The 27,184-nt window shown below is 33.1% G+C and overlaps 3 protein-coding genes across 3 annotated transcripts in view; 2 read left to right on the top strand and 1 right to left on the bottom strand.

Annotated features, from left to right (window-relative positions):
- The first annotated feature begins 10,823 nt into the window (after window positions 1-10,823).
- Window positions 10,824-13,585, top strand: LOC119837451 (glucose dehydrogenase [FAD, quinone]-like). Its single transcript, XM_038363036.1, has 3 exons — window positions 10,824-11,182; window positions 11,560-11,693; window positions 11,961-13,585. Exons 1-3 carry the CDS (start codon window positions 11,035-11,037, stop codon window positions 13,542-13,544), a joined length of 1,866 nt encoding a protein of 621 aa, XP_038218964.1. The 5' UTR covers window positions 10,824-11,034; the 3' UTR covers window positions 13,545-13,585.
- A 2,015-nt stretch (window positions 13,586-15,600) lies between these two features.
- The window catches only part of LOC119837351 (deoxycytidylate deaminase), an 18,515-nt gene continuing 6,931 nt past the window's right edge, over window positions 15,601-27,184 (top strand). Inside the window, exon 1 of the mRNA XM_038362908.1 lies at window positions 15,601-15,699. The gene's annotated coding sequence lies outside the window, so the exon portion shown is untranslated. The remainder of the gene's footprint in view (window positions 15,700-27,184) is intronic.
- Window positions 18,188-26,321, bottom strand: LOC119837350 (glucose dehydrogenase [FAD, quinone]-like). Its single transcript, XM_038362905.1, has 3 exons — window positions 26,012-26,321; window positions 20,683-20,816; window positions 18,188-20,288 (listed from the first exon to the last, which is right to left on the bottom strand). The coding sequence occupies exons 1-3, from the start codon at window positions 26,160-26,162 to the stop codon at window positions 18,678-18,680; spliced, it is 1,896 nt and encodes a 631-aa protein (XP_038218833.1). The 5' UTR covers window positions 26,163-26,321; the 3' UTR covers window positions 18,188-18,677.

Consider the following 27,184-nt stretch of genomic DNA (forward strand, 5'->3'; position numbering starts at 1 on the left):
CACCCGTTGGAAGGTCGATCGCATAATGGCCGATGACACGCTATACGCTAGTGTCATAGAACAGAGTGAACACACTTCTTTCATTTACATGGACATATAAGAAATCAAAGTATTTAAATTTAATCCTATCCTACTAATATTATAAACGCGAAAGATGTGTGAATGTTTGTTACTCTTTCCCGCAAAAACTGCTCAATCGATTGCAATAAAATTTGGTACGTAGATAGCTGGACAACTAGAATTACACATAGGCAATTTTTATCCCGATATTCCTACGGAATACATACATACGCGTGTGAAACCGCGGGGACCAGCTAGTATTTAAATAATTACGGAACCAATAATGGGGAACCAATAATGTAAAATTGCTATGTAGCTAGCTAGTATATGTAGCTAGCTAGTTAATGCTCTAAGAAATGTTAATGCTAATATTAAACTTGTATTATATTTACTTATATTTACGTACAATAACTACACGATACTCACAATAAAACAATCCTCTGAAGTGATACTAAAATTTCCGATAATACCCTGCATCCGATTTCCCCCAATGTATTAAACTGTTCCATTTTAAGTCATTGCTAATAATGTGTATAGATCATTACTATAATCATAGACCAGTTATCCAAAAGCTCATCTACCATTGATTAACCTATCAATTAGAAGAAAAGCTAGAAAATGTACCTATAGGTATACTATTTCAAACATATTCGCTCAATAGTTAGTCCTAGTTCTATACGTCTCCATTGTAGTTCTAGTAAAAGTACATTTAAATAATTAATGTTGATAAATGAAGTAAAAGAAAGCCGAGCTTTTGGGCGAAAAGAGAAAATGTTGAAAAATTGTTTATGAACAATGTCATTAAAATATAATAAATGCTGCATTGTTCCTTGTATTCAGAACTCATATGCACTGTAAAAAAACGTTTAGTTATACACATTAATTTTCTATGCCTAATAGCATTGATTACTTTTCATTCAACAAACATTACATGTATTCGAGGAAAGTGTTAGTACATAAGCACTAACTTCTAGCACTAAAGCTACACTTTAATAATATTTTATACGTACACGTATAAAATGCTTCGGTATCGTATAAAAATTTATAGCCTATAATTTGCTTTGAGTATAACCTTAAATGTAAAGCGCGGGAAAAACAGGCGGTAAAAACCATTCCTTTACACACTTCGAATGCCGGAATTTCCGCAGTTAGCCCACGATTACTGACCATTGTACCTGACAATAAAATAAAAGAAATAATAAAAAACAAACTCGAACTCCTAACCACTGACAATATTCGCTATAACTCATGCTAATTTGATTCCTCTACAAACGGAATAAAAGTTAAATTTGCATATTACGTGACAGTTATATAAGTTTGAGGTTATACTTTTTCGCGCTCTTTCATCTTTTGAATTGTGAAAGATGTACGGGGTGTATTGTGAAAAGGAATTTAAATTCGATTTCGTACAACAATGAATGCAGTTGTTTTGTTTGACAAAGGAGCTTCAAAGAAATTTTATCGTTTATTCAAATGACATGCTGTGATCTATTTTATTTAAAGGAGAATTTCCACATGAAATAAGCTTATCTTGATTTTTATTCTCGCTATTCCTTTGAAAAGTAAAGTGAACCAGAGTTGAGATAATTTTAAATTTACGTTAACATGTAGTCACTTAAGTACTTAAACAATATCAAGAAAAATAATTAATTTCAATGCTATAAAACTAAAAATTAAAAATAATTAATTCAAATGTCATTTAATAACCTCGGAATTACTTAGACTTACAGGAGGAATGTCACATTTTCACAATAAAATAATAGAACTTGTTTACGGGTTGTTTTTTCCAGATTCTGATCTAAATCAAATTATAAGTCTCAACAACATAACCTCAAAATCAATTGCATGCAAGCCACAAAGTAAAAGACGCGTACACATAGGTATTATCCCCTGGAGTGGTTTAGCTTAGCTGGACACAATAAATCTTTGTGGGATAATCCTGGGCGGGCTGAGTCGCCTTGTGATGACGATAGGGGATTACACGTGTTTTCTATCACTACTTTTTTATTGATGGAGCTTAGACGTATTTAGGAATAGTGATTGTTTGAAGGACAGTATATAAAAGGCAAACGATATATGAAATATTTATTTGAAATATTGGAACAAAGATATTTTGGATTTAACTGTGATTTAGGCACATTTACCTATCTAAAGAAATATCTGTGGCATAAAAAATATAAATAATAAAAAAAAAAGTTAAAGGAAGAACAGACTAGCTACTTTTACCTACCTTGAAACCAGAAACAAATGGCTTCACTCAATAAAATTGTTTCAGGACGTTATGGTAAATATAAGTGATGGGAAATATTATGCTTCATCTGCTATTGCATCGAATTCTAGCATTTCGTCGCGTCGTCACAGGAAAAGATACAGCCCCGGGATATTCCTGTATAGTCCCCGTTTCCATGGGATTTGTCTTTTCTCTGGTCTAAAACTATCACTACACCAAATTTAATTCGGCCCCGTAGTTGCGATAACCACGTTCAAACAAATAAACATAAACACACAAATTTGAGCTTTATACATTAGTCTCTTGTCCTTCATTAATCTACGATTTAGATATTAAACATTGTCTATAATTCCTCCATAAACAAATTATCAATCATCTTATAAACATGACAATTTAAGAACATGATATAACGGACGAGTTACCTCAGGTTATTGATTATCGCCTACAAGTATATCAGAAACAAAGCAAAGGTCAAACACGATGTGAGTGTTCAGAAAAGGTGATGTATGAGATCATTATTTGCCATTACTCCATTTTTGGTACGATCTAGACACACGCGGTACCGTAATGTTTACAAGATAAGCGATAAGACTTCCGATGTGATGAATGAAGTAAGGATGTATGAGATATTAGCTGCGCCCCGCGGTTTTACCCGCTTAAGTCCGTAGCCCGTAGGAATATCGGGATAAAAAGTTGCCTTTATGTTATTCCAGTTGTCCAGCTGTCTACGTACCAAATTTCATTGCAATCGATTCAGTAGTTTTTGCATGAAAGAACAACAAACACACACACATCTATACAAACTTTCGCATTCAATGATATTTGTAGGAAGATAAGATATTAGATTAGAAGGATTAGTGTGTAATATCACGTCATCACAAAGACTGGAAGACCATGAAGACTATATCAAAATATTAGCTGGAAAAAGGCAAAGACAGAAGATACAGGTCGAGAAATAAAAATGCCTACAATTGTTCTTTCACACAAAAAATCCTAACCTATTTAGATAAATTATAAACTGCATACTGTAAATTTTGTGTGAACTTTTAACCTATTTAACACAACCGAAACCTGGGGCAGAAGTTAGTTTGGAGCTAATTTATAAGCTTGAGTATATTGTATGTTTATGTCCGTATATGTTTAATGTTAAATTGGTTAAGCGTGATATTTTTATCATTTATTCATGTTATTGATGTTAATTAATAATTTCATATTTTAAATAAAATAATAATCTTATTTGATTATAAGATAATATCGTAATAGAAAATATCTTTTAAAGGTCGTTTAGTTATTTTTTGGGACAATAATTTAGCGTCGTCTACAAGGAAAATGTATTTCACACTCAAACTACCAATAACATATCAAGATTAAAGATTATCAATAAATTCATATCAGTAAACCTTATCTGTAATTTGATTCGTTTTGTATTTCATATATGAGGTGTATATATATAAGAAACAATCGTCGCACCACTTTTTACATCCAACTTTTCGTTAGCCCGTAGCACCCTTCCCGTGATATTGTCTTCATTACAGGGGCGAGCAAATATTTGTCATACTCCTTGTATTGATCGTAAAATACAACGTTTATAGAAAAAATCGGACGGCGCGAGTTACAAGCAGAATGCTGCGTTCAGTCGTATACAAATTGTGTAAATTGGATTTCTTACGTAGCCTTTAATAAGATTATTGTCAAAAATTATAATGAATTGCCGTATACACTTTATAAATACTTATTGAGGGTAAGATAATATTCTTGCATTTGATATTCGCTGGAATAAATAGTGAATTTAAATTGTTGATTCATAATAAATGTTATGGATATTAGATAAAATATAGAATAAAGAATACATATTACATATCCCTACACCAAGTTATCCTTCTTATTAATCTATTGCTCCTTGCCCATAATTTCATCACTACATAGTATAAAACAAAGTCGCTTTCTCTGTCCCTATTTTTGCTTAAATCTTTAAAACTACGCAATGGATTTTGATGAGTTTTTTTAATAGATAGAGTCTTTAAAGAGGATGGTTTATATGTATAATAACATCTATTAAACTACTCCGAATTAACGCGTGCGAAGACGCGGGCAAAGCTAGTTTTAAATGAACAACGTGTTATACATATGCGTCGTTGGCCAATAAAAGGCACCCAGAAGCTGTTCTTCACCAAATAAAACAAACACAAACTCAATCTCTCACACTAGCACCACACACACGCACAGTAGCACGCAGTTTATTCACAAGTTCCTACATTCTCACAACATGTCGCCTCGGATAACAACCGATTTTATTGCAAGACTTTTCAATAATTTATATCATAACACATGCGAATTCACCCTCCGTAATAAAGTGTCCGGGGACGCTATAAATTTCCTTTACGCGAAATAAGATATGCATATTATTCCATATTTTATTCAAAATATTAATAGTTTTGTTGGAGTATCGTTTTTGAGGCAGACGTGAACAGACTATTGACTTATTAACTGATAAAACTGCATAGCTTCTCTATTAAAAAATAATTTGTGTATTGTTCTTACGTATCTCTGTGTATCTATCTAATTAAATGTGAACACTTAATAAGAGTGGAAACAGAAAGTGAGTCTCACTTTACGATGGAGGCAAATTCCCGCCACAATATTATTCCTTATTCTCTGTCATCGTTGTGTCTATTATGGAGTAACCTTCATCATGTACCTATATATATGTTTAAGGAAAGTAAACAAAACTATTCTATGATTGCATGGTATAAACGAGAACTATAATAATATTATGTTATTTTATATACCTATACCACAGATAATATAATACTGCCTATACTGCTTATGGAATAAAAGACAATCGATGGATTGTAAACAAATAATCGCATGGCGAAAGTCAATCCAATGACTGTGTCTATTAAATTTTTTATTATTTGTAAGCGTCTTATAGCCATACATTCTTATGCTTGAAATACTTCTAATAAATGATTACATGTTATGAGACATACTTCTGAATATTCTTAATATATAACTTCTTTATATGAGATATAACTTCCTAATATATGGCATTATCACTTAAATGATAAACGAGTAACTAGGAAACGAGATTTCTATGTAATATATAACTACAAAATGATAATCTTTATAGTATTATACTTTTATTTACTCCCTTCTAACATAAATTACTTGAAACACTAAGAATGCCCGTCAAAGAGAATCTAAACTATAAGTTTTAAGCCGTGCACCACGCGCCGTCTACAAAGCGATATATAAGTGGATTTATCTGGGCCTGCGAGTGATTCCCACAAAATCCCGGGTAAATTTTCACTCCACAATTTTCCCTTCCATCGTATGCCAGGTTTTGCCAACTCTCTTGACTTAAAGCCTTATAAAAGCGAATTGGACTTTAAAACTCATTTCGAACTAAATTCATTAAAATAGTTTATTTGTTTAGGATGTTAGGGATTGTGATTGCATTATTTTTACTATCCCTATTTCAATGTTTTGTGTAAATGTACAATTTATCGTATCTATATTCATCGATTAGTTCGTACAAAGAGGCAAATTTTACACGCCTTTCAATAAGATTGTAGCAAACATCCGCCGATGATTATTAAACATGATAATTTTTATATTTGCTGATTAACAAATTGAAAAAAATATACGTACACATAAATATAGAACCTCTTCCTTTTCCGTTTATTATCTCCAAGTGGTGTGTAGCGACTTATAAAAAAATATAAAATTATTTTCAAACCAGTACGTTACTTCTTTATGAAAGTGGTAAAGACAATATTTATGTGTTCTAGAATGCTAAATCATAACATTCTTAGGGATTGCAACACAATAATAACACAAATGTATAAATAATACAAATGTAATATATTTGAGAACATTTTGCCGTTTTTGGAAAGTCGGTTAAAAATGAACAGGTGAGCAACTTATTTTTTATCCATAAACAAGTAATTCTTATTCCATATTATTTTAAACACAATTCAACACTTATGTGTAAGTTCGACATAAATTAATTACATAACATCATACAATTCCTTAGTAAGCTCTCAAATATATCAAATTCGATAAAATGCAAATGAATCTGTATGATAAGTCCAATTTACACGGTCCGGTTGCGCTATTTCAACTGGGTAACTACTGACGAGACAATATCACTAATAGTCCAACATCCCAGAGCCCCCAGACGTACGTCATTTTTGCAAAGCTGAAATTTTGAGGTCTGGGGGCTCTGAGATCTTACTGTGTAAGTCCTATGTAATATTTTAAAGCTAAAACTAATTTTTTTCAAAAGAGATGATAAAAAAAAAGAAAAAATGTTTTTTTTTAATATGGAACGCCTTATTCTAAAGCAGTTCTAATTCCAAGTGAAAAACATTTTATTTAACGGTTACTTCAAATCCCAAATAATCCATATGCGGAACATTAATGAAAAATAAGGCACAGATAATTTATTAAAAAACATAAATCGCCTTCAAATTGGTAGAACAAGACCTAAATGAGACGGGCCACAAGGGAAATACAATCTTTTAAATAAAAAAAGTATCGTCAAAATCGGCATACTCAGTAAATAAGGTAACAAATACAAAAAAATGCAGTTAAATTGATAATATCCTTCTTTTTTGAAGTTGATTCCAAACTGCGTCTAATCTTCCATGTAAACGAAATTGCGAACACAACGAGGCTGCAATAGTTAGGACTTATTGGGATTCCTGAGGTTTATCTGCTAGCACCCAACGCGCTCACTTAGTCTCAATAAGAAGTACACTATTTTGGTCTATTCTATTGTGATTGGGTTACAAATATATATAAAAAAACAATACGTATTTAATTAATTGTCATGTTTAAAAATTAAGGTGCTTTCCGGCTTCGCACGCATTTATGTATTACTAGCTGACCCGGCAAACGCCGTTCTGTCTTACTCTTATCATTTAGAGGTATGAAAAATAAATGTTGGCCCATTCTCAGATACCCGCTATGCACACAAGATTTCATCCGAATCGGTCCAGCCGTTTCGGAGGAGTATGGTAACTAACATTGTGACACGAGAATTTTATATGATTATAGAGACATAATTGCTAATATTGTGGATGCTTATGTATGGATGTTTGTTACTCTTTAAAAAACAGGTTATCGTATTTGTATGAAATTGGTTAGTAAGTTAGTCTGGATTAGCAAATAGGCTACTTTTTACCAGGTTACATCGCGAGTGACGCCGCGAGTTACAGCTAGTAAGGAATAAAATGAAACCTTTTTTATACGGTCAAAACGAACTTTTAAGAAAGAAAGTTAGTTATAGTTAGTAGGTGTGTAATGTGTTTAAATTTGATGAAGAAAATGACCGAATTACATGTTGAAAATACACATTCTGAATGGAGTATTCATTTCTCACAACAATACTTTAGTATCAAAATACAAGATTCAAGAACAATAATTTCTATATATAATTATTCTGTAGTCCGTAGGTACAATACAGTTCATTTATAGCGATATTCCAAAGAAATTCTCGAACATTCGCAAGTAGATGTTAAAGTAATTGCAAGTTTATCTCGTGTGTAGATGTAATGTGGCACGGAAAAAGTGTGTTCACGATTCAGGTGAATAATACACTACCACAGAACAGACCGGTGCGCCGCCGCCTGTAGCCAGCGGCGCGGGATCTTGGCTACGAGCGATTTGAATTTCACACTATTTTATGAAAGACTGACTGGACCCAACTGGGGATTTCCTGTCTCCGTGTGAACCGTTAAACCCGTGAAGACTATATATCTGTTTAATTTATTTATTTTTGATAATTTTGACGACAATTTCTTAAACTTTTAATTCATATATACCTTGTACTGACAACAACTAACATAACAAACAAAATAATTAGCGAAATCGATCCAGCATTAATGGTGTGACCAAAAGAAATAGTGATTCATAATTCAGTATTAATCACTTCTTCGTAGCTTAACAAAGTGGAACAAGTAAACACAGCTCCACCAATACAATTGCCAATTAACCGCTAATCGCTCCGCTCATGCCGCACACACGAGTGAATTCAATCAGATTCAGTGCGCAGTGATCTCGTAAGGGCGCGTGCATAAATAACGCGCGTCCGCTCTCATCCCGTGCGATGGATCCTGCCGGAGTTATAACCCGCCTCCAGGATTGATGTGCCTAAGATTTCCTACGATTTCTCTATCATCTACTGAATAGCGTTTGTATGTTTAATCCTTACCAATATTTAAATGAGAAAGTTTGTTTAGGGTTTTCTTACTTTCACGGCACAATGGAGTGATTTTATGGTATTATTTATTTATTTATTCTTTATTGCATACTTTCACACTTACGAAATATAAAAAAAAGAAATAAAATTTTACAAAAACTAGTATGCAAAGGGCGGCCTTATGGCTAAAAGCCATCTCTACCAGGCAACCGTTGGGTAAAGTACAATATATTTTTAGCAACGTACAATTAACGTACAATGAAATTCTGACACATGGTCAAATTTTCGTAACCCAAAAATAAGTCTGATGCAAAAGTTTTGCAATCGCTCCAGTTTGTTGAGCTGGTCTTCACTAAGATTCGTATAACAAGAATCCGCATAGTCTAGAAGGTATTATATTTGTGTCTTGAGATAATTTTTTACCGCCTCGAATAGAACATCTCAGGAGAACATCATCAATTACCCTTTACTAAACGAAACGGGCAAATCCACAAGCGGGGAGCTAGTAGATAAAAATGTAGATTTTAATTAATAGCACTGAAGTAAGACTAAGTAATGAAGTAGATGTAATTTAAGTAAACTTTTAATTATAGATCTTTCTAACACTGCAAAATATAGTAAGTTCAATGAAAACCTAAGTTCCTATATTTATGCAATGGAGCTGGTGCGTCGCCTGATGGTAAGCGCTACCGCCGCCCACGGACATTTGGAGAGACGTAAGGCCGATTGCAGACCTTAGGCCTCTACAAATGGATTGCCGACTTCAAAAGGGATTAGGAAAGGATTGATTAGAGGAATAAAGGAAAGGAATGGGAAGGGTAAGGAAAAGAATATGGGCCTTCGGCTCCCCGACTCACCGAACGAAACACAGCAGTATGCTATTTCACACCGATCTTCTGTGGGAGTGGTACTTTTCTGGTGCGAGCTGGCTGCAAAATTGTTTTATAGATAGACTAGCTGCACCCGGCAAACGCTGTTCTGCCTTACTCTTATCGTTTAGTGGTATGAAAAATAGATGTTAGCCAATTCTCAGACCTACCCAATATGCTTACCAAATTTCAGAGGAATCGGTCAAGCCGTTTCGGAGGAGTATAGAGACTAACATTGTGACACGAGAATTTTATATATCTAATATATAAAATTCTCGTGTCACAGTTTTCGTTGCCATACTCCTCCGAAACGGCTTGACCGATTTTGATGAAATTTTTTGTGCTTATCCGGTATCTATGAGAATCGGCCAACATCTATTTTTCATCCCCCTAAATGATAAGAGTAAGGCAGAACAGCGTTTGCCGGGTCAGCTAGTATAATATAGATAGATATATTGTAACTAAACGTATTCGCATTTGCAACTACTCCTAACTAGGAAAAAGCTTTAAAAGCTAAACCTACACTGAGGTTTGTATCTTACCAATGGAAGGGTATCGGTACCTGTAATACAAATTACTATCTAGTACGGGACCAACGTTTCGTTTGTATGTGTTTATTGTATGGTTGAGAAATAAACTTATTTTTATTTTATTTATTTAATTTTAATTTAAAGGCTTACCTTTATTCATTATAATTATTTATATTATAAGCATTCTTAAATGCTATCATCAAATCCGATCGCACTATTTATCAAATGCACTTGCTATTCTAAATAAAACGTAAATGTATTAGAAAATCGCACAGTAATAAATTCAAAGAAAGCAGGTGAGTCGATTTCAGTTTACTCGTAAATCCGGGCAAGGCTAGACAAATGATCGGCCCAAACAATACACTTAGCGATTGATTTAAGGATGAACGTGGTTTTATAATAAAAACAACAGTTTGTCTTTTCTATACATACTTTTTTTTATTTGTACGACAATGAGGATGTTTTTATTAAAAATACATTTTCCATCTAGCTGACCTACCAAGGTATATACATGAAGCTTAAATAGCTGTATGTTTGGTTTTTAAACGAACAATTAGAAGAAGCATAAAATGTTTCAACACCAACTAAACCGCTTTCAAAATGTCAGAACTAGACTTAATTTAAATAGGACTATACGTGAAAAATCAGCTATTAAATGAAACAAGAATTATCGTAATCTTTAACCAATCGAAAGTTCTGTAATAAAGCAAAAGTACAGTCGAATTTATAACGTCCTGCTTTTTTGAAGTCGGTTGATAACAACAAATCCTCACGTGACTCATGATCTAGTATGTTACAAGTAATGCCATTGACCTAATACAAATACGAATTGTTATGTACATAGTAATAAGTGTGTACATCGAATTCATAATTAATATGCAATTATACAATTAAATTCAACCGATAATGCAATAGCCCGAAAATCGATTTGCAATTAGGAACCACTATTTGTTTCTGTTGTACGTGTTAACATTCGAACAAAAAACCCCTTTCGAATGTAGTACATATATTTAATATTATATAAAAAAAAGCACGAAAAAAAAGTGTTAAAAAGTACGGAAATGTAAAAAGGTGTTAAAACAATCTTTGAGTTTAAGAAAATCTTAAAACACGGGATCATTTTAATGTTTAAATAATAAAATGAATTTAAACATCGTAGCAAATAAACTTCTGGATTTCGTACAAAGTAGTGGATCGTGGAACCCGTGGTTGCGATGGATTTTACGTTTTCTAGCCTTGTCCCAGGCTTTTTCTCCTGCTGGATGGCCTAAATCCTATCATTTAAAAGGTACTTAAAAATTCAATACTCATTCTGGCATTCAATTAAAAAGTGATTCTGTCATTGCTTTAACTTTTGTTGTTAATTAAATAAAAAACATTCCAAAATTAATTTATTAATTATTTTATAACATATACTTAATTATGCTTACATAGATCAAGTAGGTTAGACATAGATTTTTGTAACAGAGATAAATCTCATGTTGCATACGAGTGAAACGACGACTTTTTTATTTTTATTGCATTTATAACATTAAATAATTCCACGGTGAAGAAAATTCTTAATAAATAATACAAGAATTATAGCTTCTTAAATTACTCTTCAGCTTACGGTAACTAGAGACTGTTATAAAACTTGCCATTCCTTTCACAATAATTCTTTAACAGATGGCGATACCTTCGACTTTATAGTGGTAGGATCGGGGTCTGCGGGAGCGATAGTGGCCACACGACTCAGCGAGATATACCACTGGCGAGTCTTGCTGCTTGAGGCTGGTGGGGACCCACCTATTGCTAGCGTGGTATGCAAAGAATAAGACAAATATCGTATAAAACTGTCAACTCCATTGTTGTGGGAACAATATAACTATAAACTACAAACTGAAGCTTCATGCATTAAATTGTTGAAATAAAGTATTGTTTTAAGTAGGTTTAAGAGAAGATGGGTTATTCGCCTTATTCGTTATATTGTAAACTATAGAAATATAGCTTTTTCTCAAGCCATGTGTATGATTGTATCTAATAATATGTAGCTGTAACAATGGTCTATTCAATAATCCATTTTACAGGCACCAGGGCTGTTCACTCTGCTGGCTCATACGGAATATGATTGGGACTATAAAGGATACCTTGACCCAGGTGTGGGTCAAGTCCATCCTGAAGGATACATAGGAATGACGCGAGGAAAAATGTTGGGAGGCTCTTCTTCTCTCAACTATCAAATTTATTCTCGAGGTGTACCAGAAGACTTTGATAGATGGGGCGAAGTAGCTCCAGGGTGGAACTGGAATTCAGCTCTGTATTACTTTAAAAAATTCGAAGGAATGACCGACGATTCAGTTCTACAAAATCATATAGACGCAAATCTTCATTCTACAAATGGCCCCGTACTAGTATCTAGACCTGAAAGTAATTCCATTTATGAATCCATAAAAGAAAGGATTTTACATTCTTACAAAGAATTGGGAATAAAACAAGTATTGGAAAACAATGGACAACAACCATTTGGAATAAGCCATCCTCATTTTACATTCGCTGATGGTAGAAGGTCCAGTACAGCTGAAGCATATTTACGACCAGCGAAAGGCAGGACAAACTTGTATATAACGAAATACGCTAGGGTTATTAAAGTTCTTATAAATCCACATACAGCCCGTACCTATGGAGTTCGAGTACTATTAAATTCAGGAGAAACCATTGTCGTCAAAGCTAAAAAAGAAGTAATTGTATCAGCTGGGTCAATCGACAGTCCAAAGTTGTTGATGCTATCAGGGGTCGGGCCCAGTGAAATATTAAACAAATACGATATACACGTAATATCTAATCTTCCAGTTGGTAAATATATGCAGGATCATATAAGTGTTCCTTTAGCAGTAACAGGCCGGAAAGGAATTAAAATGGCATTACAAAATTTGCTTATTTCAGCTGAATTAGACTCGATACCTGTGCCTATTGTAAATGGGTTTATTAAACTCAATCACACGTATCACTATCATGATAGAAATTATCATCTAACGCCACAATTTCAAATATTTCATGCGCATGTAGGCGCAGCTGCTTCAGTGGGTATTTTATACACATGCCAAAATATAAACATGTATGATAGAGACTTTTGTTTTTCTTTAAGTAACGCAAATACTATTCGTGAAATGGACATCGTTACCTTGGTGCTTTTGCATCCTTTATCTAAAGGGCAGGTTAGTTTAAGAAGCGACGATCACTTAGATGATCCATTAATAGAAATGGGCTATTACAGAAACGTTCATGATATACAACTTGCAGTAGAAGGTATTAAATATTTAGCACGATTAGCGGAAACATCGTTTTACAAAAAAGTGGGAGGCGGTATTGTTAAATTAGATGTTAAAGGATGCGAAGGTATTAAATGGGGTACAGATGAATACTGGAGATGTTATGTTATTAATACTGTGAATACTGTGTTACATCCCGTAGGCACGTGTAGCATGGGAAGAGTAGTTGACGAGAGACTGCGTGTCTTTAATATACGTGGATTGAGGGTTGTAGATGCTTCTGTTATGCCCGAAATAACAAGCGGTAATACTAATGCGCCTACTATGATGATCGGTGAAAAAGCAGCCGATATGATTAAAGAAGATTATGGAGTATTACATTGGCATGATAAAAATAATTAAACATGAACTGTAATTAAAATAAAGTTACATTATTTTGTGCATTTTCTTTTTTTTTTTTTGGGGGAACCTTAATGTAGGCGTACTCAAAAAACATGAGTTTTAACATGTCTTACTCAATATTTATTTATCCTTTTTTATAAAACTAATTTTATGAACGCCACAGTTGTAAGTGTGGATGGATTCATATACGTAACTCTTTCGCGTAAAAAATTCTCAATGAAAATTTTTCATCATTCCTATTTTGAAGTACAAAAACTCATAATATCGATAGGTACATACATTTAAATTTAATATTCATCCATAAATAACCATTTTCTAACGATTGAAAACTGAGCTCAGTGACTGTGAAATACTTTTGTATGTTTTCTTTAGATGGTAATCTTACTAGTCCTACTAATATTATAAATGCGAAAGTTTGTAAGGATGTGTGTGTGTTTGTAGCTCTTTCACGCAAAAGCTACTGAACCGATTGCAACGAAATTTGGTACGTAGATAGCTGGACAACAGTAATAACATATAGGCAACTTTTATTCCGATATTCCCACGGGATACGGACTTACGCGGGTGAAACCGCGGGGCGCAGCTAGTGAAGCATATTAAATAGTCATTACCCTGGAGAGCCTCTGCTATCGATTACCATCACAAAAGCTATGGAAATGAACTTCATCTAAGTGTTTCTTGATATTTGAATAAAGTATCGCTATGATTTTTGAATGAACTCCCTTTGTAACGTTTATTCGGGGTTCGGTGAAATGATTTTTTTTAGATAAATTTTAAATGTATTACAAACACGACTAAGATTCTTTTATATTACCATTATAAATATATACAGTTACGTTGCAAACATAAAACAACATTACGACCTAATGGATAAATATATTAAAATACATACTAAATCAATTTCGCATTTACGAATACGTTAATAAGTTTCCAACTTGCAAATGAAAACCAGGGTAATGTTAATAGGCTTCTTAATTATTAAAACAATCAGAGAGTTTGACCCTTAAAATTGAGCACGACAATACTTAGTTGAGGCTCGTAAACTGACTCGTTTACATGACAAAGTCTCGTTGGGGACTGTTAGAACATCATTATTCGGGTCCGTCCCCTACTATGCTTCGCAAATATTTCCTCCCCTGCAAAATTATCATATTATCAATAATTCACGATTTTTTAAGGATCGAGTAGGAATTCCTTGAATTTGTAACGAAGCGTTGGAATAAATTATGTATGAAATCAATCGTAATTATCTTTACTAATATTGTAAATGCGGAAGTAACTCTGTCTATCTGTATACTTTGTATGTGGTAGTCGAGCACGCTTCGACACGAATTGAGCCTGCTCGCACCGGGGAAGTATCACACCCCCACAGAAGACCGGCGTGAAATAGCATTGTGCTGTGTTTCGTTCGGTGAGTGGGGGAGCCGGAGGCCCACATCCTTTTCCTTACCCTTCCCAGTCCTTTCCTTTATTCCTATCGCCAATCCTTTCTTAATCCCTTCCCAAATAGTCGGCAATCCATTTGTAGAGGCGTAAGGTCTCCAATGGACCTTATGCCTCTCCAAATGTTCATGGGCGGTGGTAGCGCTTATCATCAGGCGTCCCATCAGCTCCATTGCCGACTGTAACATTAAAAAAAAATGCTCTTCTTGCCGTCTAAACGGAATGCTGAACCAATTTGGATGAAATTTGGTACAGAGATCTCAAAGTATCTCTGTACCCGAGAAAGGATCCCAATGTAACGGGAACCACGCCTCCATAATTCAAGACCCCGGGACTGTCTATTTTTTCCTTACTTGAAATACCATTAAAAAACTATAATTTTGTTAAAGTGACCACTCATTAAACAACTGAACTAATATAAAATATAAAGAATTATATTGGTAATTCAATATTTATCTAAATTTGGAAATCACTACTTCTTTTTTTTGTCTATGAAGTTTCCCAATCCCAACGAAGACGGGCTCTCGATGATGTAAAAAGAAAAATTAAATCGAAGTCATAGACATTCATTTCCTTCATATTCGAATTTCGAATTCTCAAACGATCACAACAAATGGTAACACCGCGGTAATGACGCGTTGGGTTAACGTCAAACGGAGGTTTAATGTTGTGGAATATTATTTTACTGACTGCTGACTGCGTTGGAAAAATTGTAAGCTATAAAAGTACTTTAAGTATTAATGATCACTCGATAGGGTTGGCTTTTGTATTTCATTCTCAAATATTTTAAGGAGTTGCGATTTCGCAGTGACGCAAGAGAGAAGGGACTTTTTCGTATTCCTCACAATTTTAAATGCCCTTGTTTATAGCCAACTATTATTTAAGCAAGCAATGCACTAGCGAAACCACCGGCGTTCCTTATCATCTTATACGTAATTATTCAAGATGATATTTAACAAAGGCGTTGTAAAAAACACAGTTACATATTAAGCGTTATAAATATAATTAGACGAATCAGGTTGTGGATGCAGGCGCGGCGGTGATTTGTTCATGTAATCAATTAAGCCCGAATTTCAATTATTTGCTTTATATGGAAAATTGATTGCGATAATTATGACGTGGTTTAAACAATATGTAATTTCTATGCGGCTTTGTGTAGCGTTAAGCGTATTACATGTAATATAATTGTAGATTACAGTTAAAGTGGATATTGTGAAATTGGGCGCAATCTTGTTTGTTCATTTATGTCTAATTTAAGATATTTATGTGTTTGTGTCTGGTATATGCAATATTTTTATTCGTTATAAGGTGTGATGGAAAATAGACAAAAAAAACCGACGATTACTATATCATATTACATTGCTTAATTCTAAATAATTTTTTCGTATGAAATTTATACTTATAACTTGGGATTTTCACTAACATCCTTTAAACTATAAACAATCAGCTGTTCGTTCCAGCGTCGCCTGTGCTACATATATAGCCTTTGTTACTCAGTGAAGTTGTAACTTTCCAGTGGTGAAAGAATTTTTGAAATCAGTCCAGCAGTTTTTGCGTAAAAGCGTTACAAAAATACAAAAGATTTCCTATGTACGAATTGCCCTAATCGTCATTTTTGTTTCTTTTTTAACGCTTTCCACAACCGACACCGACACACATAGATTCGGGAGCAATTTAGAATCTCCATAACAAATGAGGTTCAATAATAAATTATTCGGGATTAAGCCGAAGTGGGCGATAATGGGCGAAAAATTGTGGAGTGTGCATTAAATTGAATAATTTTAGCGTAAAAGCGAACTGGGCTCAAGCAAATGAGATGCCGGCTAAGCTGCGATTCATTAAAAAAATTGAGGCTTATGTTACAACGATTGGATTTATGCTAATTAATTATTGAATTGTTTGCATTATAGGGGTCAGTCATCTACTCTATGTTACAAACTCAATCTAAATATATGCATGTTTAGATTGACTTGCTTTTCATTTCCATTCTGAAATGATTACAAACCAACATTTCCATGTCATCATCAGCCCATATATGTTCCCACTGCTGGGACACAGGCCTCCTATGAGGGTTCAGACTATAATCCACAACGCTGGCCAAGTGCGGGTTGGCAGATATCACATTTCGTCTCGAACCCCGACTTATCAATTTTGAAGTCCGAGGTCCTCACCACGGAGCCACCACAGCAAACAAAAACATTTCCATACAGCCGGTCAACTAATCCCTGTATGTATTTGTACATCAGCTGATCAAATGACGGATTACATGCTCGATTAAGAGGACTAATTGTAAAGCTAAGCTCAGCTACGTTAAGCCAATATTAACAGCGCAGTCATGATCGTGAGATCGTCGCGAGATGTGGGATTAACTGACAGATCGCTTTGTAATCCATCCATTACATACATACAAGAATTAGTAATGGAATGCCGTTGCACTACGATGTATGGATGACACGATTGTTGTTTGTGTATAGTTACTTACTAGTTAATAATGCTTCTCGTATTGATTGTAAGACTTCGGTTTAATTTGATACAAAGGAATGTTGGGAGTCTCTACAAAAGGGTTAGGAAATGTATGTCTCCGAATTGATTCTGCATCCATGTAGCCTCTGTCATTTGTAAAATGTAGATATATAGCTATTATTTCCATATAAATAGATTGAAATAAAAAGGTGTCTAACTGCTAAGTAACATTTAAAGATATTGATGAATAAATTACAGATGTGACATTACTCGACTTGGTAATGAAAGTGTTATATTGTCAGGACGACGTAACTCCGGACATACTGATTCAAATCTCAGTGCTTAATTTTTGCTTTATTATATATTACGTATGCATTGCAGAAGAGTAATCCTACTAATATTATAAATGTGTAGTTTGTTGTGTATGTTTTTACTCTTTCACGCAAAAACTACTAAACCGATTGCAATTAAATTTGGTACGTAGATAGCTGGACAACTTTTTATCGCGATATTCTTACGGACACAGATTTACGCGGGTGAAACCGCGGGGCGCAGCTAGTTATTTATAAAATTAATTAAAATATTGTTATAAGCAAAGGAAGATATTAATATTCGAACGATATTTATGTAACAACAGTTCTTTTATATTTATTCTTTATTTTTAAAACACAGCCATTAAAAATTAAAATAAAACAATAACAGGTACTAAAATTGCACATAAAAAATAAATATAACACATATTACAATGTACTATTATTTAAAGAAAAAACTGGTGAGACTAAAAACGTACGTGAATAATCCTAAGCGCAAATTTAACAAAAAAGAAAGAAAATTATGAAAAAATAATACTAAGGAAATAACAATCTTATCAATACAAAAAATGGCACACATTAACTACTGACCGTTAAAATGAACTCTGCTTAACTTTACTTAATACATAATATTAATATAATTAAATGTTTTTAGAAAACCAAATTATTAACTAAAAATAACATCACACACTACTTAAACAAAATACCTAATTCTGTGTTATTTACGGTTCGTTAAATATGATACTTATATAACTTTTGACCTACTGTGACAATACATAACAGAAATTAATAACAAATAAAGAGCCTTGTTCCAGTTTAACAACAAAGTGTTATCATTTCAAAGGCTACGCAATTTCACACAATTACCGGCAATTTGGTACACGCTACTCCCCACATTAAACAATTAAAAGCACCATTAATTAATGTTATTGTATTCGTCGATGACATTTAACACGCCGTAATCTTCTTTTATGATATCCGCTGCCTTTTCTCCAATCATCATTGTAGGTGCGTTAGTATTTCCACTCGATATTTCTGGCATAATAGAAGCATCCACAACTCTCAGTCCGTTTATATTGTATACTTTTAATCTCTCATCGACCACTCCTCCTGGTCCCATACGACAGGTTCCTACAGGATGCAGTAAAGAGCTCACGGTATTGACGACATAACATTTCCAATATTCATCCGAACCCCATAACAATCCTTCACAACCTTTTACGTCAAATTTGATTACCTCACCACCTACATCTCTATAAAATGAGGTGTCTGCTAACCGTGCTATATACTTTATACCTTCCACCGCATTGTATACATCCTGAGGATTCCTAAAATAGCCCATCTCGATTAACGGATCGTCCAAGGGATTACTGCTCCTTATACTAACTTGTCCTCTTGATAAGGGATGCAAATGTACAAGCAGAGTATGGTCTATCTCTCGATAAATATTTGCTTTGCTCAAAGCTGAACATATTCCACTGTCGTAATTAGTTATAGTGGTACATCCGTGATATACACCAAGAGATAATGTAGCGCCCATGTGGATATTAAAAATTTGAAATTGTGGCTTTTCTCTTTCATAATCATATCGATATTGGTATTGATTTGAATAAGATTGATTAAGTTTGAAAAAGCCACATTGTATTGGAGTAGGATAGGAATCTAATTCAGTAGCAACGAGTACATTTTGCACAGCCGTCCCTAGACCTTTCCGCCCTGTGAATGCGATAGGAGTAATTGAGTGATCCTGCAAATTTTTGCCAACAGGGAGATCAGCAATGACGTTAATATCAAATTTCTCCAGTACTTCTTGGGGGCCAACTCCAGACAGCATTAAAAGTTTTGGTGTATCAATCGATCCGGCTGAAACGATAACTTCTTTTCTAGCATTTACATTTACAATTTCTCCAGAGTTTAAAATAACACGGACACCGTAAGCTTGGGATGTCTGTGGATCTATTAGGACTTTAATTACCCTGGCAAATTTCGTAACAAAAAGGTTACTCCTGTCTTTTGCGGGTCTCAGATAAGCTTCAGCCGTACTTGAGCGCCTGCCATTTGCAAAAGTAAAATGTGGTCGTGCTATTCCAAATATATCTGGTCCATTGTTTTCTAAGACTCTTTTTACGCCTAACTCTTCAAATGAATTTAATACAATTTCATCTACTTTTTGAAAGTATAAATTACTATCAGGCCTGGATACAGCAACGGGTCCAGTTGTTGAATGAAGATAGGCGTTTCTAGGATTCTCTAGGACGGAAGGGTCAGTCATTCCTTCTAGTTTTTTGTAATAATAAAGTGAAGAGTCCCAATTCCATCCTGGTGCTACTTTCCCCCATTCTTCGAAGTCTTCTGGAACGCCTCTGGCGTAGATCTCATAATTATTAGACGAGCAACCTCCTAACATTTTTCCCCTCGATATGGGTATATATCCCCCCGGATGTGATTGACCAACACCTGGGTCGAGGTAACCCTTATAGTTCCAGTCATATTTTGTCTGTGCAAGTATTGCAAACAAGCTCGGAACCTGGAAAGAGATAACAATTTTAATAATAAACAACGTTCACACGGTCAAAGTTTAAAATGACTTTTTATAATTTCACTTATTTCCCCACATTCAATTTGAAATTATATGTTTTGATCCTTCTTAATACTAAAATTTAAAAAATGCAATTTACATGTATGTAAGACAAATCAAAAACAATTTTGCATGATTCCATGTATACAATAAAATACTACTCCTATTGAAAGCGAAATATTTCAGTTAATTCCTTCACTAGGTTTGGCCCGCGGCTTCACACACGTTAATTCTAGTATACTTCTATCTTAGAATAGATGTTTTTATACATTCTAAAAGATTCAAGTATACATAGGGACAGAGACAGCGACTTTGTTTTATACTAAGTAGCATAAGTACTCACCACGCTCGCAAAGGGTGGGTCCCCACCAGCTTCCAACAGCAAGACCCGCCAATGGTAGACCTCGCTGAGCCGCGCCGCTACTATCGCACCAGCGGACCCCGACCCTACCACTATGAAGTCAAACGAATCACCATCTATAAACCAAAGAGATAAATTAATAATTCACAATGTTACATATTTAACTTTTAGATCAAACACTTTTGAACAGATCGTTCTGGATTTATTGAAACAAGATTTCTTTATAATGTACTAGCTGCGTCCCGCGGTTTCATCCGCGCAAGTCTGTATCCCGCAGGAATATCGGGATAAAAAGTTGCCTATATGTTAAACCAGTTGTCCAACTATCTATGTAACAAATTTCGTTGCAATCGGTTCAGTAGCTTTTGCGTGAAAGAGCAACAAACACACACACATCCGTACAAACTTTCGCATTTATAATATGAGTAGGATAGTTGGATTATAAATACTTATTAGAAATTAATAATAAAATAATACATCGCATAGACAGATTAGACTATGAAGTTAAACAGGAGGAATTTTAAAGGAATTATCAAATTAATAATTCAGTAATTATAATAATGATGTATGAATTACATCAAAACCAGTGTATGCTTCAATTACTATTGGAAAAATGTATCCAATTAACAAACATTATCATATGACCAATAAATTAGTATAAAAATTAATAGACCGGAATTTAAGGTTAATATTATTCTATATTATCTATAAATTTTACATATTCTTACTAATTTTATAAACTAGCTCTAACCCGAAGCGTTATTCGCGTGATACCCGGATAAAAAATAACCAATGTCCTAATCCAGACTATCTCTGTCTGTAGCAAATTTTACACAAATACAGTAAGCTTTTCGCGTGAAAGAGTAACAAATGTCCATACATCCATCCATCCATCCATCCACACATACAAACAAACAAACTCTCGCGTGTATAATATTAGCCGGATGCGAAAGTGTGTTTGTTTGTTTATCTATCTTTCTTACACATCGCAACGGAGCAATATCGTGATATGATTTGATTTCGGAGATTGTCACGAGGCCATATGATGCTATTTTTACCGTGGTCGTTAATATGGGAATTTTCTTTGTTGACGCGGGCCAAGTCGCCGGCGGTAATATGCTCATAAATATGCTAATAAACTGAAATAAAGTTTATGTACTACTTATTCAAACATTTATCAAAAATAGATAAAACAATTAAAATTATATTAATAGCAAATACAACACATCATGCATTAGTAGATTAGAGTAATTTTATAGGCTAATAGAGTTATACATGTGAATTGAAAACTAATAATTTGGCCATGGTCATTGTAACGGGGCCGAGGGACAACATGTATTAATAATAACTGGTAAATGTAATATTGCCCAATATAATATTTCTTACTTTAAATGATTTGTTTCTATAATTTACAGTAAAAAGGTTGTGTAGGAGAGCTCAACCAAAAATGAAATAAAAAATATACATAAATGTCACAGTAATTATTGATTTTACTATATTAACTGTTTATTAATAATTATATGATAAAAAAAAATGTCTTCAAATACGCGAGTTTTCATACGCGCATAAGCATGGAAAAAGACCGCGGGGTTTTGAAATAGAAGGCTATGTTTGATCTATTTGCCGTAATTGTCTAGGTCTTTAACTATTTCCAGCCCAAATTTCATCCGAATCACTGCTATAGCTTACTCATACAAGCGTAACCACAAACCGACCTTAAATTGGTAACCTTTTTAATATAGGTGAGTTCGAATTATTTGTAGCGTAATAATATTCTCCATAGAATAATTCTCGGGCGAAAGCTTGTACGAGTACCTATCCATAACAGGCGAAAACTAAAATAAAAATTCATTGACGATGCGGTCATGACAGAGTTTCACAGAACGTAATTGTTCTAAATTAAAAGGCTATGTAAAAAATATTTAATATTTAATACGAAGAGAATCCAAAATCGAGAAATAAAATATGCACGTTATTTTTGCAATGGTTCGTTAGATTCGTGATTAGCATGTCCCTTGACATTGGAAATTAATTGATTAAGGCTTTTCATGTGATCTTGGCCTTATTAATCTTCTAAATTAGTATAGGGGTAAACATATAAAGGTATATTAGGCTTTTATCTTTCAGTCGCATGACCTACTTATTGTTGATAGTATTTTTATTTAATTTAATACCAAAGCACAGATTATTAAATAGTTACTACATAAAGAGTGAAATGTAAACTGCGTCAAAGATTATCATAAATATAACAAGTGCTAAATAAATGATGACAGCGGTTATTTTATCTGTTCAAATTTTCCCGAAAAAAATTACCAGAAATTTGCTATGTACGCCTAATAAAGTCTACTATACAATTAGTATAATTAATTCTTACTAATATTATAAATATGAAAGTTTGTTTGTTTCGAAGTTTGTCCGTCAATCACGCTGAAACGCCTAAACGGATTTTAATAAAGTTTGGTACTCAGACAGTGTATGAGCTGACTTGAGTAATAGGATACTTTTGTTCCGATTAAATGCTCCTTTGGGATAAAATAGGAATCTTGATATCCTTTAAACTCAAGCTTATTTTTAGTTATGTATTGGGGGTCAACTATCTTCGCATAATTTTCTATTTGTTTCATAAAAAAGAGATACAGTAGAACGATATCAAAATATTTGTTTGTTTTGACCATGCTAAAAAATCCTTGACCAGTATAATATATAAATTCCATATAAATGGGTTAATATCAACCACGCTTACACAATAACGGCTTTGACATTGAACCACACTATAATTAATAAATTATGCATCGATTTTGTTAGGACTTTATCATTTTTGTTACCATATGGTTATTTCTCGCCTTTTTTATTATGTATTTATTTAAATACGGTTCGCTTGGTAGAAACGTGTTAATTTAGTTATAACAAAACCGTTATTTATTGTATAGATACAAATAATTTATAATTAGGTAGACTAATGTGATTTTATAAAATTGATACATTTAGACGATCTCTTTGTATATATAATTGTTAAAAATAAATTTAATTTAACTTTATGGTTATAAATAATTATAAATAAAATCGATTGATGGAGCGATTTCATATAGACTACTGACGTAACGTCGAATATAAGAATAATAAAATCGACTCGAATTTCAGTTTTACGGTCATGATTATACCATACATCCATACAAAGTGATATCTGAACAGCCATTCATTTTTAATTCGTTTTTTCGTTTAATTTTTTTCAATTCCCAGACAAATCAGGGCATGAAATCTTATTTTTTTTTTAAATTTCATTATTATATAATTAAATGTTTCCACAGAGCCATAATTAATTTCGAAATACATTTTATGATTATTTGAATAACCTATTTATTATGTAGTTGCAATTTTTTCAAAATATTTAAATAGCGTTAACTAGTATTTTCTTGTATTTGATTTTATTCGAGTATACATTTACAAATTAAAGATTTTTTAACGGATGTTAAACGCGATTTATTATTTATATTATCTAACCCGAAGTGTCTTCCCGTGACCACACTCACTGTTAAGTTTTCGAAACGACGGGTAAATCCGTTAAAAAGTCTTTAATTTCTAGCATTAACTAGTAAATAGCTAAAGTATTTTGTCTAAAAACATTTACGATTACGCTTTTTTCACATTCTTATGTCAATTATGCATCAGGCATTACTTTTAATCGTATCCGTTCCTGAGTAATTAGGCCTCCAATACACGCGTGACTGAAGTATTTAAATTAACCTGAAATGCCTGTTTATACATATACACCCCAAATTCTATGTTTAACAAAATATCTAGGCACATGTTTGACTGTGGTTGTATGATTTATTTTATGTAATATATAATATTATATTATATTAATATTATATATAGGTACTATTATATTCCCTGACATTTGTTATTTTCGGACATCACCCCGAAAGTATCATAAATCATATGATGTTTGGCAAATGAAGTTGGCTATAATGCTTTGCATGATTTAATTTTTCCCGATTTTCTAATACACTTCTACTTATACACATAAAACCTAAAATTCTGGCAGGTAATCCTTGTCTTCCTGTTTTGTGTGAGTTTGGGGAAGAAGTTTTTTTTTTATTTACAAAGGCTTTCTACAGGGGTAGTAGCATGGAGTTCTATAATAACTAGAAAATTAAATAGTTCAAGTATTAAACTATTTCCAATAATTCCAAAACATTCCACAACTTTTAGTTACATCACAACAAAAGAGCAGTGAAATAAATGTTGCTTATTGTTTTAATCCTGGCAATTACATAATATTATTTCAACAAAATAAAAGCAGTTTATATATTTACGAGATGATTCATATAAACAAGTGTTTAAATATATTAAAATCACGGTCGAAAACAAGTATGATGATGCCCTTGTGATCGTGTAATCCTTGAGCCAAAATAATCTTATCGAACTTGTACGTTGCAAAATCTTTAATCATTTAAACGATTAAATAACAACACCAGCTGTATAATTAACTCGTAAGATTTTTACTCGAAAAATTATGAGAACTCTTCGCCTATGAGTGTCTTACTGTAAGGAGGCCCAAAACGGTTACATATGGGATGGACTCTTTGGGGACATTCATCCATGCGGCATTGTATGGGAGAGGGGAACAAGATGAATCACCACCAAAACACCTTATGTAATTAATGGTCACCCGTTAAGGATTATAATATAATATTTTAAATGAAAGACGTATATAATATATTAATATCATAAAAAAGCGTTACGAATGCAAACCTTTGTCGTTTTTTAGGTACGTCCGTAAAATAAATACGTATGATATTTAAAAAAATCGCTCCTAGAGATATATTCAAGAACCGAAATTGGAACCAGAATTTATATTAATAAATGAATCACGAAATTATCACGCACATTAGAAATAATACAAGGATATAAATTGTAACGGTTATACATAGAAAAATTAATAGGTATTTCGTTAAAAATTAATTAATAAGCTATTCCAAATATATTTTGCATTAGGCACAAAAAAAATTAAAACTTACTATGCTCAATAAGATACGCAGTCGTAAGTCGTAAATATGTAATAAACAATTAAAATTTTATTAATAAGCTTCGTAATAGATTTTGATTTTAATATAGAAAGTAGAAATAATTAATGAACGATTTTATACATCAAAAACTATGTACACTAGTTTTCAACTGCAATTACGTACAATTACTCGTAAGAACAATTTGCACCTATACTTGTTTATTGGCATATATTTTATATCAGGTTAGTAAATCATGCATCAAATTGCCAAACAATAAAACGTAAATCATGAATAGTACAAACCTTTCAAATTGTAGGAACTGGGCCATCCAGCTGGTGAGATGGCCTGGGATAATGCGAAAAAGCGCAAAACCCATTTAATCCATGGGTTCCACGATCCACTAGACTGAACGTAGCCAAGAAATTTATTAGCAATAACATTTAAACTATTCATTATTTATCTGTGCTTCAAACTTTTGGCGCGTAATTTTGACAACAAAATTTAAATGTATCCTCAATGTTTACACTGAATAAACACATAGATATTTTATTTATTTAATTTTCTTGTCGTCCCCTGTGTGCACCCATGCGAATGCTACAGACGCGCGTTTGAAAATACAATTAATAAAAATTCGTGCCACTCCACAAAAGGCCGAATTTGATTACACGATCCTTGTTCGTATATTGTGGCTTAGATTACATAAGGTTGTCAGGTTAGTTACGCGTTTGACATGAATTTGTCGTTTATTGCTACTGTTAAAAGACGACATCATCCTTTTAAGGTAATTTGTAGAAGTAATAAACACTTGCATTTAGATAACGTTCAACCTCTGTTAATACTTCAGACAATAGCTTAGCTTTATTACTCATAATAAATCACAAATAATAACATAGTGCATAGTTTATCTATATATATCTACCTATAACTAAGTATTTATTAAACTACGAACATGCATAATTATAACTATATAAAATAAGTATATAGTATTAATGACAAAAAAGTTAATAAGATTTCCTATCAAGTTTAATAATAAATAATGATAATGTAAATTTGTCTAGATTAAAAGGTAAAGGATACATATAAGTATTTATTAATTACCACTGAATACTTAATACATTTAAAAATATTTTCGATATTTCAAACAAAGAAGCTTGTCAGGTAAATAATGTGGAATTTTATTATCAATTCATATATATTAAGCTTACTGTTCCATATAAGCATTTATTTGTTTGTTATTTAGTTAATTCAAACGTTACATCCCAATTGTATTTGTTAATTTGTTTTTTCATACTTAATATAATAATTGTTATAAGCTAGCTTTTGGCCCCGGTATCAGTCGCTTGTGTCTCTAAATATGCTTTACAAATTCTCATACCCTCCTAATACACGTTATATGGACAATAAAATATAGTTTAAAAAAACTAAAAAACACGCTTTTCAAGCACATCAAACTAAAAACTATAAAATAATTTTTA

The sequence above is a fragment of the Zerene cesonia genome, chromosome 27 (genome assembly GCF_012273895.1).
Source record: "Zerene cesonia ecotype Mississippi chromosome 27, Zerene_cesonia_1.1, whole genome shotgun sequence".
Taxonomy (NCBI): Eukaryota; Metazoa; Arthropoda; class Insecta; order Lepidoptera; family Pieridae; genus Zerene; species Zerene cesonia.

Coding starts and splice junctions, on each gene's coding strand:
- LOC119837350 (XM_038362905.1), bottom strand. CDS start 26,162: ATGAATAGTTTAAATGTTATTGCTAATAAATTTCTTGGCTACGTTCAG. Junction 20,817..26,011: donor CAGTTCCTACAATTTGAAAG/GTTTGTACTATT, acceptor TTTGGTTTATAG/ATGGTGATTCGTTTGACTTC. Junction 20,289..20,682: donor ACCCACCCTTTGCGAGCGTG/GTGAGTACTTAT, acceptor ATCTCTTTCCAG/GTTCCGAGCTTGTTTGCAAT.
- LOC119837451 (XM_038363036.1), top strand. CDS start 11,035: ATGAATTTAAACATCGTAGCAAATAAACTTCTGGATTTCGTACAAAGT. Junction 11,183..11,559: donor TAAATCCTATCATTTAAAAG/GTACTTAAAAAT, acceptor ATTCTTTAACAG/ATGGCGATACCTTCGACTTT. Junction 11,694..11,960: donor ACCCACCTATTGCTAGCGTG/GTATGCAAAGAA, acceptor TCCATTTTACAG/GCACCAGGGCTGTTCACTCT.